Source organism: Pipistrellus kuhlii, unplaced genomic scaffold (assembly GCF_014108245.1).
Source record: "Pipistrellus kuhlii isolate mPipKuh1 unplaced genomic scaffold, mPipKuh1.p scaffold_m20_p_10, whole genome shotgun sequence".
Lineage (NCBI taxonomy): Eukaryota > Metazoa > Chordata > Mammalia > Chiroptera > Vespertilionidae > Pipistrellus > Pipistrellus kuhlii.
The window spans coordinates 11,693,433-11,709,266 of record NW_023425405.1 but is presented as its reverse complement, the minus strand read 5'-3'; the positions used below and the strand labels follow the sequence as shown (position 1 = coordinate 11,709,266).

Sequence of the window (15,834 nt, the reverse complement as noted above, 5' to 3'; positions counted from 1 at the left end):
TGTGGTGGTTTAAAATGGGAGGGATGTCTTGGCTGTGGAGGTTTCCCTAAGCCTTAGGGCCTAAGGAGTGATGGGTCCCAGCACCACACTAGGTTCTACAGCCCAGGGTTCCAGTATCAGGAAGAGAAGTCTCCATAATTTCTGGCTGTAAAAACCAGCAGGGATTGTGGCTAAGTGACATGGAGGCTTACTGGTCTCAGGCAGTTCCTCTTAAAGGACCCTCTTACTCAGACTCATTTCCTCCTAGCTCCAGCACTGGGCAGCAGCTTGAAAGGAACCTGGGACATTCAGGAAGGAACTACAATAACTTGCCTGGAATCAGGGCAAGAGCTGGAGGGGCAGCTTTCTCCCAGACAGAAGTTCTAGCAGAGGCTATTGTTCCTTTGATGAGCCCTCTGCACCACAAAGCTGGCAGGCACAACACCATATCTGTATCTTCATCAACCTGGCTCACACTATTTAGCACATCTTGGTGATTTCCTAAGATCCTGCTCCTCCCTACTTGCATGCTCATCCAAGCCATTTCCAGTGGCTTTTCCATACAACTGTTCTATCTTGCCTCATGCTACAGACTTTGCTAAAATTTCTCAAACAAGCAGCATCATACCTCTCAATAAGAGGCCCCAGGTCTGGCATTAGTGGCAGCCTGTCTTGGTTCATAGCATGGCTCTCCTGGGCACCTCCAAACCCAACACAAGTAGCAGCCATATGCAGATTGCTTTGTAGCTAATGCTGGGTGGACCCGTGTAGAGGGCATAGGCAGTGGTTGACTTTGCACCTCCCAGTGGCTCCAGAGCCAGCAATGCACCTAGTGGTCAACTTCATCAATGCTGGATTACAACCCTAATACTGCCAAGGGTGACACACTCAAGTGACAAATGCACTAAAAGCAAGTCCTGTTCCATAGGGTCAGCATCTGCACAGCTCACACAGGGAGGCACCTGGATTGCCCAGCTCAGATGACTTGGAAAGCTGAGCCACTAGGCCCTACAGGACACCTACTACACAAGGCATCCAAGAGACATAGCAGATCTACCTAATACTTAGAAACAAGCAGAGGGAAGCAGACAAATTGTAGAGACAAAGAAACATGCCACAAATGAAAGAACAGGAGAACTCTCCAGAAAAAGAACTAAATGAAATGGAAGCAAGAAAACTACCAGATACAGAGTTTGAAACAGTTATAAGGATGCTCAAGTAACTTACTGAGAACTTCAAGAAACTTAGTGAGAACATCAGCAACATAAAAAAAACCAGCCAGAAATGAAGGATACGCTCACTGAAATGAAGAATAATTTGCAGAGAATCAGCAGTAGAGTAGAGGATACTAAGAATCAAATAAAAAAATTAGAATATCAGCAAGCAAAAACACCCAATCAGAGCAAAAAGAATAAAAAAATATGAAGATAGTATAAGGAGTCTCTGAGACAACTTCAAGCATACCAACAATCACATCATGGGGGTGTTGGAAGGAGAAAGAAAATGAAAACCTATTTGAAAAAATAGTAACAGAACTTCCCTTAACCTGGTGAAATAAATAAATATACAAGTCCAGGAAGCACAGGATCCCAAACAAGATGAACCCAAAGTGACCTATATCGGAACACATCATAATTAAAATGCCAAAGATTAAAGACAACTGTGGGGGGGAGTGTGTGTGTTTTCCCCAGAGAGGAAGGGAGAGAGGGGAAAGATAAAAGCATTAGTGATATCAGTGATGAGAATCATTGATTGACTGCCTCCAGCATGCCCCCTATAGGGGATTGAGACTAACCTGGGCATGTGCCCTGACGGAATCGGTTCATAGGTTGATGCTCTACCATTGAGCCACACCAGCTGGGCCAAAGAGAGGATCTTAAAAGCAGCAAGAGAAAAGCAGTTAGTTACCTACAAGGGAGTTGCCCATATGACTGTCAGCTGATTTCTCAACAGACACTTTGCAGGCCAGAAGGGAGCGGCACAAGATATTCAAAGAAATGAAAAGCAAGTACCTAAACAAGATTAATATACCCAGCAAAACTATCATTTAGAATTGAGAGACTTATAAAGAGATTTCTAGTCAAGAAAAAGCTAAAGGAGTTCATCACCACTAAACCAGAATTACATAAAAAATAAAGGGTCTTGCCCTCGCCGGTTTTGCTCAGTAGATAGACCGTCAGCCTGCAGACTAAAGGGTCCCAGGTTCAACTCTGGTCAAGGGCACATGCCCGAGTTGTGGGCTCAGTCCCCAGTAAGGAGCATGCAGGAGGTAGCCGATCAATGATTCTCTCTTACCGATGTTTCTATCTCTCCCTCTCCCTTCCTCTAAAATCAATTTAAAAAATTAATAAATAAAGTGTCTTCTTGAAGAAGAAGAAAGGAGGAGGAGGAGGAGAAGGAGAAGGAGAAGGGGGAAAGGAAGGATGATGGTCAAGAATAGGAATAATAAAATGGCAATAGATAATGTATATATCAACAATTGAATCTAAGAAAATAAGCAAAAGAGAGATACAGACAACATCTTGACAGTTGTGATATGGGAGAGAGGTTGAATAAGGTGAAGGATTTAAAAGTACAAATTAATCATAGCCCATGGACAAAGACAATAGACAGGTGAAGGCCTGGAATGGGCTGGGAGAGGAGAGGAAGGGAGCAAAGGGAGAGAGTGGAGGACATATGTAATAAATACTCTCAACAACAAAATAATTTTTAAAAAATAAAATGAAATAAAACTTTTGGGAGGTAGTATAGCACTACATATTATTATAACTTCTTTAAACAGTGCTATAAGTAAGATAAGCTTTGGATAAAATCTGTTTCCCCTTTCCCACTCAAGAAATCAAGTGAATAAAAGTGATATAAGGTTGGTAAGTATAGGGATACTTGCAGATGGTTTGTCTTGTTATAGGTTCTCTAATCTCAAATATGAAATGAAATGATTTCAGAATTTGGTGAAAAATACTTGAAGGGATTTCCACTTTTCTATCTGCTTCTCTAAATTCAGAATCTAATATACTGTTGGAGAAGTTATCTAGGGTAAATAGGAAATGTAAAGCCATCTCTAAAAGGATTTTGGGATCTGATATGAGAAGATAATTTGGGAGGAGGATAATAAATCTACTAGAAAAAAAGTGGTTTCTTAATTGATTCCACTTAAAAATATATCTTGTTTCCTACATTGCCCTAATAATAATAAAACTCATTCCATTTCATTTCCCTTTCTCTAATAGGTAGTAGAAATTTCCTTTAACTTTTGGTACCGACTAGGGGAGCATTTGTACAAAACTAACGACGAAGTTATTCATGGCATCTTCAAAGCTTACATTCAGAGGCTACTTCATGCCTTGGCTCGACACTGCCAGCTAGAACCAGACCATGTAAGTTCTTTTCTCTATTCTTTAAATCTTAATTTCCTCCTCTTTTTAATATTGTTTTGAAGAGGAACTTTTGACAATTAAAGCTAATGAAATGTGTGAAGGTTTTCTATCACTAGCTTAAACTGAAGAAATCAGTATCAGTATATTGAAGAGTATTAGGTCTGCGTACAAAGAAATTAAGTCTGCTGAGCCAGTAATTCTGGGAATTTACCTTAAATTTTGCAGAAGAAAAAGGAGCTACTTTATAAAAAGCACTATCTATTTAAAAAACAAAAAAAGGTAAACCATTTACAACAGTGTATGAAGAGTTGTATCAATTATGATGTAGTACCTTAATGTAACAATTAAAAATAAGTAACTATTGATATTGTACCATTATGTAACAATTAAAAATAAGTAACTATTGATATTGATATTGATAGCTGGTATGCTAAAAAAAAAATTCAGAATGCATTGGTTGGATTAAAACTAATGCGAAAGTTAAATATTTTTTATTTTTATGAGGATATGGAGAATAATATGATTTCCCTCCCACATACATACATGTTTTTATTTATATTATTTATATGATTTTTAAAGGAAATTTAGAAATAATTTATTTGCTTAGAAGTATACTAGGAATATTATCAAATAGCTGTTCAAAAACTCTTCAATTTCTATTCTTTGCATAGTCTCTTCAAATTTTACAGCATTTATTTCATCCTTTGAGTTGGTTGGTTGGTTTAATCCCTGTATTCTAACTTAGGACTTAGAGTGAGGATTTTTTTTCCCCATTGCTTACAATTAAATCTGACATGAAAACTGTCTATTCTGTTCATTTTAATGTTAACATTGTTTGAGTCATGATATTTTGTGTCTCTACAGAACCTTAATGATGATTTAGTCTAGTGGTTTTCAATGCTTTTTTAAACTGATGAATGCTATCTTTAACTACATTGTACTTAGAAGCCTGATAATGTAAATAAAAGCAGGTTGCTCTGGTTTATATGACTACTTGATTCCTTTCTTCCCTTTGCTAGTTCTGTGGCACCATTTCCCTTGTAGTTAATTTTCTATACTAGTTAGGTGTATAGTGTTTTATCTCACCTGAGACAGCCATCATTTCCTTTCCTCCTTATTCCTTCACGTTTATTGATTTGTTCATATTACAGTAAGGAGGTTGAAACACATCAGCAATTCTCAGTAGTCCTAAGGGCTTTTTTCACATTTCATGTTCCAAGATTCTTATATATGCCCTTAACCACTTCATGATTGGGTAAGCCTTTGTTTACTCAGAGAAGTGTGTTGGAATAAGAAATATTTAAGAAACATTGAAATGTAAATGATTTCTATTTTTTAATGAAAATTTTCAAGTATGTAGCAAAGGTGAAATGATTTTGTTAGTGAATATCTGTATATCTACTACCTAAATTCTACGATTAATATTTTACTATACTTGTTTTATTATGTCTGTTAACATATTCAAAATTCTTTTTAAATAATTTATTCTGTGACTAGATATTGGGATAATGGTTGATTTTAGTAGATCTTGAACCATAACATTTCAGAGGCTTATTCAGTACTAAAAAGCTAGAACTTATTTAAATGAATTTATAAGCTCTTGTATTACCACCTCTTCCAGATTACTTCCTACCTCCACCCCTTTAAAATGTTCTAACAATAGAGTAAGTTATAGCTTGGAAATGAAGAAGAAGAAAAAAGAAGAAGAAGAAAAAGATGTAGTAGAAGAGTTGATAAAGGTGGTTGATATGTTTTATTGACTTGAAATACCTAAATGTTTGGGGGACGATCTATAATAAAATATCCTTGTGATTTATCTTTTGTCCAATGGTCTTTCTCCCCCCCCCCCCTTTTTTTTTTCTTGACTGCATAGTGGTCAGTGAAAACATTTAAAACAAATGTTATTTGATTTGATATTTTAGGAGGGGGTTCCTGAGGAAACTGATGACTTTGGGGAGTTTCGAATGAGGGTATCAGACCTGGTGAAAGACTTGATTTTCCTGATTGGGTCTATGGAGTGTTTTGCTCAGGTAAGCTCATTTGGAGATTCTCACCAGTTTTAATGATAACTTTAATTATGTTCAATTCTGTATCTTCTATAAATGTTCCATTTTTTTCTTCAATCTCAATGGCTAAATAGGACAATAGATATGTAGGTGCCTAGCACACTGCCTGGCATATAGTAGCTATGTTTATTTACTATCTTATAAGCCAATTGCAGTCTGTGGATGGTTCAATTATAGTTTGCTCTGTGACGCTTGCTAATGAAAGTTATTCCACTTGTCCAGCTGGAATGGAAGATCATAGATAAACCTTAAAGCCCCAGGATACTTACAGGGAATTTAGACAGGAAAAATAGTAAGTTTCTCTGCTTTAATAATTATGTACCAACTCCTTCGATTCCTTTAGTTATTTGGCATTGTCTTTTGTCCATACTTATGGTTAGATTCCTGTGCAGTTTCATCCCAGAGGTGATTATACTAGAGCAGAAGAATTACAGTTCTGTGGTTTTCCTCACAATTAGTGAGTAACACTTTACCTCATAAGATTATGATCATCACCATTCCACATCACTTAACAGCGTAAGTTCAGGTGGCTTTCATATTGCTCGATCACACTCTTAAGATCTGAAATGCTAGTTTTGATGCTTTGTCAGCAATACTGAACTAACCTAATATTTTTGTAACCCATACATTTTGTGTATTTTGGGGGCATAATCTGATCTAGAAAGTGTTAATAAAACTATAACTATTTTTCTTTATATTAAGCTAGTGTGTTTATTGACCTAACTACAAAGGGTTGGGGATTTTTAGAAAGGACTAAGATCGCTACATCACAGACAGATGACCTGTGTTCAGATTTCAGTTCTCTTACTTTTCAGCAAGTTATAATACTTATTCTTTTGTGGGTTTTTTTTTTTTTTTTTTTTTTTTTTTTTTTTTGTGTGTGTGTGTGTGTGTGTGTGTGTGTCTGTGTGTGTGTGTTTAATCCTTATCTGAGGACATATTCTTTGATTTGGGAGAGAGGAGAAAGGAGAGAGACAGAGTTAGTTGCCTCCAGTACACACCTTGACAGGGGATCGAACCCGCTATCTAGGTACATGCCCTGACCTGGAATTGAACCTGCAACCTTTTTATTGTACAGGTTGATACTCCAACTGTGCCACCTGGCTGTTATTTATGATCTCCAGATCATAAATAAAGGGTTGTTCAAGATATTTTCTGTGGAACACCAGTCCCATGAGATATTCTTTGGCAAAAAAGGATCCATCATCAATTAAAATGGGGAAATGACTTAAATGATATATTAAAGGCTCTGTGAAGTCCTATACACTAGTTTTGTCTTACCTAGCAATGTCTGTTATTTGACTAAGAAATCTTATTTAGACTAACACCCAGAGTCACATTCCAGATGGATATACCCTGGGAAATTTCTGGATATCTCTGAAAATTCTACTTGGTCTCTCCACACCACCTCTTGTTTGGACATGGTATTGTGATAGGTCCCTTTAGACCGCTACTTTCTAGGAATTCAATCTGTGCTATAGTTTGATGTAGTCAATAGGAATGCAAAGCCAATGCATATATAGAGAATTTACATTGTGTCTCAATTTTAAGTGTGTTTATGTATTTATCAGTTGTTATCAGGACTAGGAAAAGACACTCACTAATATGTTTTGTTTTTTCTATAATATTCATTTTGTGGGAGCAGATAATAATCTTGGTATATTCTTGGGGACCTAAATGGGTTTATTTTAAATATTAAATTACTAGTTACTTGTAGATTAGTAATTAGTGAAGCTGTGAAAAATGAAAGTCATATTCTTTCCTGGCTCGGAGAGATATTTCAATTTAGAAATAAGGGGCTGGATTTATTGTAACTAACAGGGTTTTTTTTTGTTTTGTTTGTTTTGGAATTCTATTCTGTTTTCCTTTTAATGGATCCATAATCCACCTCTTCTTCTCTAGTTATATTCTACTCTGAAAGAAGGCAACCCACCCTGGGAGGTGACAGAAGCGGTTCTCTTTATCATGGCTGCTATAGCAAAGAGTGTTGATCCGTGAGTGTCTAATAAGTCTTTTGCTGGGAACTCTATCAAAGAAAGGAAAATTACACCATTTTTCTCATGTGATATATGCTTGGAAACTCTTAGAACATCTTCTGACTTCTAGAGTCTAGTCCAGAGTCATATGCATTGCTGATATCTAAGTTTTAACCACATTTCCCAGAGTTAAAATTACTTTGTTCTTGATGCTAAAATGCTGATTTATTTTTCTAACCGAGGTTCCTTTGTGAAAGTTGGTATAATCAAAAAATACTGTTCTCCTTTTTTTTTTGTCTTAGTCGTTTGTGAGTTTCAGAGAGGCAAGGCATAGGTACCATTTTACCAAATAGAGTAGCAAAATCTAAAATGTAATTGTTTTTGTTATTGCTTAGCATAGAAATTCTATTTATGATTTTAACATGAATCCTTAAAAACAGGTTACTTTGTGCTGTGAGTTTATAAGTTGGTGTTAATATTTGTCCAGTTTTCTTGTATTAAAATCAGATACCCCTTCAGTTGAGTTTTCCACCCAGGCCTTGAATGGGGAGATGGTGAAGGCATGTATTTGTAAAAAGTACAGTGCTTCTTTCTTATTTGCCTCGCAGGGCCTAGTCAGCTAAATCTTATATTGTTTCTAATTCAGTAAATGTTCAATGACACAATATGTTTGTTTTTCTATATTAAGAGGTTCTGGTCCTGAATTACATTCTATTCTATTTGCTCTTAAACCTATTTTGGTGTCTTTTGGAACCTTCAGTGACAGTCTGAAGATTATTAAAAATCACTAGTATTTTTTTTAATATATTTTTTTTTATTGATTTTTCACAGAGAGGAAGAGAGAGGGATAGAGAGTTAGAAACATCGATGAGAGAGAATCATCGATCAGCTGCCTCTTCTACACCTCCCCTGGGGATGTGCCCGCACCCAAGGTACATGCCCTTGCCCAGAATCGAACCCAGGACCTTTCAGTACGCAGGCTGATGCTCTATCCACTGAGCCAAACCGGTCCCGGCAAAAATCACTAATATTTTAACTGACACGTGTTGGTGTGAAAAAAGGTAAGAGTATCAGTAATAACTTTAGTGTCCCTGGGAAACAAGATTTTATTTTGTTTTTTATTTATCCACATCTCAAGCCATCTGCATGAGTGTAATTTTTTAATGTATATAAAGGACTAATAGACGTAGTTTATCAGCACGTAGTGCTCAATTCATAATATTATGTACATTTTAAACATCTTTTATTTCTGGATTATGTTCTACCACTTTGGAGGCATCCTCACTCTGCTTAAATAACTTTAGCTAGCATTCTTGGGGAGTGGGGGGAAAAAGATAAGAAAAAAGGAAAAAATAAATTCATGGAGCTGTGGAAAGTACTTGTTAACTTTAATTTTCCTTTACCTGTTCCTGCAACTTATATTCTTTTTGTTTGTTTATGTGATATATCATGTTTATTGATTTGTGAATATTGTACCATCCTTGCATCCCTGGAAAAAATCCCACTTGGTCATGGTGTATGATCTTTTTAAAATATTGCTGGAACCGATTTGCTAATATTTTGTTGAGAGTTTTAGCATTTATATTCATCAGGGATATTGGCCTTTAATTTTCTTTCTTCAACTTATATTCTTCTTGTTCCTTTAGTTAGTTAACTGGCTCACTCATGCTTAAGTGTTCTTAAAGTTTTTAGTATCCAGCTGTAAGAAATCTTTTGGAGAATAACAACTAATAAAAAGTGGTCTGTAAGAAATATTCATTCATTTACTTAGCCATTCAGCAATATTTGTTGAGTGCCCACTATGTGCCAGGCACTGTTCTAGGTGCTGCAGATATAGGAATAAATATAAAAGATTCTTTAAATGCAACCATAGTAAATGCCTGCCTCTCCAGTTTGAAGAGCCTTTTTTGGTAGCAGAATGTATCTTTAGACATTGACATTCTAAAGATTAAGGAGCAGTATGCTTCTTCTGAAACAGTTATATCTTCCATTTCTTTCTTTCCCCCCATTTCCTAGGATTTAAAAACCTTTCATATCAGGTGTTAAGTACTTTTATCCAAATGATAAATTATTTAGAAAGAAGCCCTTTAGCAATGATTTGTATCATTGCAGCCTGTTTCTTAGCCAAAACCTGATCTCTGAAATCAGGAACTCTGAGTGCTTGCCTTCTGTACACAGGGAGAACAATCCAACGCTTGTAGAGGTCCTAGAAGGAGTTGTCCGTCTCCCAGAGACTGTACATACAGCTGTGCGATACACCAGCATTGAATTGGTTGGAGAAATGAGCGAAGTGGTTGATCGAAATCCTCATTTCCTTGGTATGTGTGAACTCTGCCCTCAGCCACTGCTGTGTCTGATTTTTCTGATTTTCTTTCTTTCTCTTATGTTTGCTCTTGTTTTCTTGCATATTGCTAGGTAGAATGTTTCTAGGCACTGAAAGTAAATATTTTATGAGTTATTGCTTAGTTGACTTGCTTTATAGAAATTCACCTTTAAAACCCTTTTTTTGGAACACTTATATTTTGTAAAAAGTAGAATATGATGAATTAATTCTTCCAGAAGTACTAAAGATCCATCTGCATGTTTTAAGGCCCTTTGTAACTATAAAGAAGCAAGTATAAAAGTGTCAGTTTTAGATAACTATCATTGTTCTTATTAATGTCAGCTATTTTTACAAAGTGACTCACCTGTGAGTATATTGGTAGCTCTCTGAGCTTTACATTTTTCCTTATAGTCTTAACTAAAGGCCCGGTGCATGATTCGTGCACCAGTGGGGTCCCTCAGCCTGGCCTGCGGGGATTGGGCCGAAACTGGCTCTCTGACATCCCTCAAGAGGTCCCGGATTGCGAGAGGGCACAGGCCAGGTCAGGGGACCCCACTAGTGCACAAATCTCTGTACTGGACCTCTAGTATGCATATAAGGTCTTCCCACCCTCCTCCCCTCTCCCGAGATTCATCAGTCTGTCCCATGTTTCCATGCCTGTGGTTCCACTCCTGCATTGAACATCTGCCCCCTGGTGATCAGTGCACATCATAGCTACCAGTCCACCAGTTGGCTGGTCGCTTAGGCTTTTATACACCGAGTGGCCAGATTATTGTGATCTCTGAATGTATATTAATCTGGCCTCTCAGTGTATATCCTATATAATAAAAGGCTAATGTGCAAATTGTTCCCCAACCAGGAGTTTGACCAGCAGGCAGGCCCGCCAACAGCCCATGTTCCCTCCTCCTGGCCAGGCCGGCCAGACCCCATCCATACATGAATTTATGCACTGGGCCTCTAATATGTATATATTTATATACGCTGGGTGGCCAGATTATTATGCGTTCAGAGGTCATAATAATATGTCCACTCAGTGTATATATAGATACTTGGATGGTCATATCCACCAGTGGTTTCCAAACTGCTCTGTGAAGCACTAGCAACAAGCAGCATTTGATTGTCCATGAGGAAAGAGATGGGAAGATGACTAAGACTCAGGGCTCTCCATTTTTATGTTCTATATATTGAGGTTTGAACACATTTTATTTTTTAAAATGGTTCTTTTGCTTTAAAAAGAAAGAGAATGTAAACATCTATTATAGTAAACAAGAACTTTTCCTTAAGTTTCAAATATGTAATCTTTACCGTATGGTTTTTTTCCTTAGACCCTGTATTGGGCTATTTGATGAAAGGCCTGTGTGAAAAGCCTCTGGCTTCTGCTGCAGCCAAAGCCATTCATAACATTTGTTCTGTCTGCCGAGACCACATGGCTCAGCACTTTAATGGACTTCTGGAGATTGCCCGTTCCCTCGATTCCTTCATGTTGTCTCCAGAAGCTGCTGTGGGCTTGTTGAAAGGTATTTACTTATGATATTAACCAGGAACAGTCTCTTTTAAGCCACTTCTGAGGGTTATTGAGATATTATGACTAGGGGGGAAAAAGACTTAGAAGAGACTTTAAACATGATGCCTATTTTTAAATATTTAGAAGATTGTTATGAAAGCAAGAACATTTATGCTATGAGTAGTCAACTGTTGACAGTTTATTGACTCTTAGAAAATGCTTTCTAGCTAAACTTTCTGAAAACAAATGACTGTGAGGTAGTGAAATCCTTACAACTGGTGGTTGAGAACATATGGGAGTATATCAAATACAAAATTGGTAATAGGAACTGTGAGCATTTTTTAAGCCAGTGTGAGTGGCAAACAGCCTGGGCAATACTGGATGACCTTATGTGTGAGCTAGCTCTGTCCTTTGTCACCTCTATGACTAGGTTCCTTACTAGCCAGTATACCTGCGTTGTTTTAAAGACAGATTTTGTAGCATGGGTTTTTGTTGTTTCCCTTTGAATGCATAGGTAATAAGATATTAAGTTAGAGTCAGACATTCTTCATAACTACTATTGTGGTTATTGATGCCATCTTGTCATTTTCTAGAGAGATTTAACCTTTATGCTGAAGTGACATATGACCTGTAATAGAATGTGGCATCCCAGTCTAGACATAGAAAACTGTTTTTAGTTACAAACTGTTTAGTTCTGTAAGAATGAATTAAAAGAAACAATTATATTTAAGTTAGATTTTCACTTAAAATCTAATTTTAAACAAAAGTCTATATATCCATGGCTAATAGGCTGTCAGGAAGAATCATTCCGTTTTTTTATTCACATTTGAAGATTTATGGATTGATTTCTTTTTTTTTTTAATGAAATTTTAGAGATAATCAAGGAATTTTGGGCCTAGAAGGGATATCGTTTTACACATCAGCCTTTGAGTTTGGGGCGGGTGGGGGGGAGGTGCTTCCGCAGTTGATGGGGATTGTGAAAAGAGGGAGGCCAAGTCTCCACTTTAACCTAACTACCTCCCCCCCCCCAATCTATCTTATTAGAGCTCCAAGTTAAGATTTCATTTGGGGGAAATGTAAGGAAAGGGGCTTTTGCAACTATTTAAAAACAACAAAAAAGGCAGGCTTACTACTACTTTCCTGTTCAAAGCACTCATTTTATAGATAAAGAAATTGATGCCAGCTGAAACCAGTTTGGTTCATTGGATAGAGCGTCGGCCTGCGACTGAAAGGTCCCAGGTTCAATTCTGGTCAAGAGCATGTACCTTGGTTGCGGGCACATCCCCTAGAGGCAGCTGATCAAAGATTCTCTCTCATCGATGTTTCTGACTCTATTCCTCTCTCTTCCTCTCTGTAAAAAAAAAAAAAAAAAAAAAAAAAAGAATAAAATATATATATTAAAAAGAAAAAAGAAAGAAATTGATGCGCAGCAAGAATACTTTAGCCCCTTTCATAGATTCTGTTATGGTAGAAAAGAATTAAATCTCTAATTTCAGCCCATTCTTGTAAAAAAAAATATATTGTTTATATTTCTCCAATTTCTCTGATGATAAAAATTGCCCATGGGACTTATCAAAAATAAAGGTTCTCTATGACTTACTAAGTCAGGGTCTCGGGGAAGTTTTAGAGCTATTGTACTTTGCTATATAAAAATAGCTTTGGATCCAACACTCAGTGGTTGAGTGTTGACCCATGAACCAGGAGGTCAGAGTTCGATTACTGGTTAGGGCACATGCCTGGGTAGCTGACTCAATCCCCAGTAAGGGGAATGCAGTAGGCATCTGATCAATGATTTTCTCTCATCATTGATCCTCTCTCTCCCTCTTTCTCTCTCTGATATCAATAAGAATGTATTTTTTTTAAAAAAAGCTTTGGTATTGGCTTTGTAGAGGAGATTTTAAGTCTTGAAGGAATTGGAAGGGGAGATAAATTTAAACATCTTTAAACCAATAGGCTTCTATTAAAAAAAAACCTGACCATCAATAATAAACTATTGCAATTTAAAAAAACAGTGCTGATCTTTTTGGAAGGCAGCTATGCTCACCACTATACCACCAACGCAGCTTAGCGCTGATCTTTTTGAAAGAATGGGACCTGTCAGGCTTTTCTGTTAACCACATGCTGTAGACCAATGAATAACCTCAATTCAGCTTTTACTTTCTTCATCTGTATCTTCCTTTGTCTCTCAGGGACAGCACTTGTGCTAGCCAGATTACCGCTGGAGAAGATTACTCAATGTCTTAGTGAGCTATGTTCTGTTCAGGTTATGTCATTGAAAAAGGTGAGTTTGATTAAGTAAGGGGATGTGAAACAAATTAAGATATTTAAAAGGAAAAGTCAAAATTATTCATTTACTTGTATCTTTTGTAAAAGCCAAAAGAATGAATTGAAAAGTTTCCTTTTTCTTTCTCTTTTATAATGTACAGAAAAGTTTTTAAAATTAATATGTCTCTTGAAGTAGCTGCATGCACAGAAGTATTTAAAAATCAATAGATTTTTACTAATATCATAATACCATTTAGAAGATGTAACGGTAAAAATATCATTCAAGTTAGCATCCAAAACCATAACCTACCATGTTTCCTCGAATAATATGTAAAGATGGCAGTTCTTCTCAAATTACTTGTACTAGTATAGTGCAATAACAGTGAACATACTGATAGGGTTTTTAGGAAAATATAACAAAATGATTCTAAAGTTCACTTCTACTGATATAATGGTGGAAATTTTAAGAAAGAAAAATAAGGGGCAACTTGCCTTATCTCTTAAAATATAAAGCTAAATTGGAATGTGAATATAATATAGATTACATAACACATAGTAATCTTATATATAAACTATCTTTTAATATATAATTTCTATAATGTCTCAATCATAATACAAATAAATGGAAAAAATTAAATTATGTTTTCTCCACAATGATTATATATTAAAATGTTAGTATAATAATATATAGTCTTGGCCAGTATGCAGTGAGATGGAAGAAAGTAATTTGACAATATGAATTAAAAGTTTGCACCATTTGAGTAACTTTACAGAAATAAACAGAGATTGAGACAGAGGTTGATGTGTAAGGGTGTATGTTGCAGTGTTTGTATGTGTAATGACTGCGTGTTAATGTCTGTCTCTTCAGCTGTTGTCTCAGGAGCCCAGCAATGGTATATCCTCAGATCCCACTGTGTTCTTAGATCGTCTTGCAGTAATATTTAGGTAAGAAGAGAGATTCTAGATATCTGTCTTGGGTTAAAAGCACAAATGAGACCCTTGTGTATTGAAGTATGCAAGTGGGGTGTTTTTTTCTCCTATAATTGCCTTTGTCAGAATACTTAATTAAGATCATTGCCTGAAAGAAAAAAAAAGATCATTGTCTGAAGTCTTGGGCAAAGGCAAATTCTAAGAACTTGTTCTTGGTAGACCTTTGTCAGAAGAATCTTTTTAAAAATTGTAGGGATTGATGTATTTTAGTGAACCAATCCCCTACTGATGGACATCAAGGTTGTTTCAACCTAATCTCCAAACAACCTCACACACATCATTGTACATGTACAAGAGTATCTACAAAGGATAAATTCATAAAAATCACAGTTAAAGAATATCTACCTTCATCGTTTTGGTGAATTTTTTGAAAATGCCAATAAAACTTGTATCTATCCTGCATTCCCACTCACTATATCAGGGATAATTTTACATCAGAGAAATATGATATGAAAGGTGAAAAGCGCTATGTAAAATTAGGTAGCTACTCCCTTAGCTATAGTTTCATTATCCCTAAGGAATCATAGACCTCATGGAGGAAAAGAACTTCATTTCCTTCTGAGCCACTAAGGTAAGTTCACCCAAATCAGTTATCAGCAAAATTCTTGAAACGTACGCTGAGCACCCAGGAGCTGGTGACGTCAGTGCTTGTAGAGCAGGGAAGTGAGGACCGAGGCTTCCAAATTGCAGTGACCTTGGGTGATGGCAGATCCCATGGTGATGCACAGAGTGCTGAAGTCATCGGTCTCAGGGTTGGTGGGGTCCCACTCGAGAGTCCACCTGAAAGGCCACTGTGGGCAATGGCCTGGCAGAAACTGGGAACCTCCGTGGATTTTTTTCACAGAATAGGGTTCCTGAGTCCCAGGCAGGGAAGACATGGTCGCATGTACATTGGGGAGACTCACAGAGTGCCCTTCCCACCTGACCTTCCCCAGTCTGTTTACTCTGGGTCCATGGGTGATGTGACATGGCCCAGGGAGGGAAGGGCTGTCAAAAAACCCTTTAAAATGTAATAAATTCTTCTGGTCTCTAGATCAGTGATTTTCAAACTTTAACATGCTTCAGAATCACCTGTATGATTTATCAAAACATAGATTGCTGCCCTAACCGATTTGGCTCAGTGGATGGAGAGCTGGCCTGCAGACTCAGGGATACAGATTTGATTCTGATCAGAGGCATGTACCTTGGTTGCAGGCACATCCCCAGTAGGGGTTGTGCAGGAGGCAGCTGATCGATGTTTCTCTCTCATCAATGTTCTAACTCTCTGTCCCTCTCCCTTCCTCTCTCTAAAAAATCAATGAAATATATATATATTTAAAAACATAGATTGCTGGTTCCATCCCAGATTGTCTGA

At 37.0% G+C, this 15,834-nt stretch overlaps 1 protein-coding gene across 8 annotated transcripts in view; it reads left to right on the top strand.

The window, feature by feature from the left end:
- The window catches only part of TNPO3 (transportin 3), an 87,445-nt gene that overhangs the window by 44,066 nt on the left and 27,545 nt on the right, over nucleotides 1–15,834 (top strand). For all 8 annotated transcript variants that reach the window (XR_006740697.1, XM_036426491.2, XM_036426473.2 and 5 more), the window contains 7 exons: nucleotides 3,210–3,356; nucleotides 5,279–5,386; nucleotides 7,325–7,416; nucleotides 9,577–9,716; nucleotides 11,047–11,238; nucleotides 13,415–13,506; nucleotides 14,359–14,435. Coding sequence is in view for 7 of the 8 variants with exons in the window: in XM_036426491.2 (XP_036282384.1) it covers nucleotides 3,210–3,356; nucleotides 5,279–5,386; nucleotides 7,325–7,416; nucleotides 9,577–9,716; nucleotides 11,047–11,238; nucleotides 13,415–13,506; nucleotides 14,359–14,435 (848 nt within the window). In the remaining variant the exon portion in view is untranslated. The remainder of the gene's footprint in view (nucleotides 1–3,209; nucleotides 3,357–5,278; nucleotides 5,387–7,324; nucleotides 7,417–9,576; nucleotides 9,717–11,046; nucleotides 11,239–13,414; nucleotides 13,507–14,358; nucleotides 14,436–15,834) is intronic.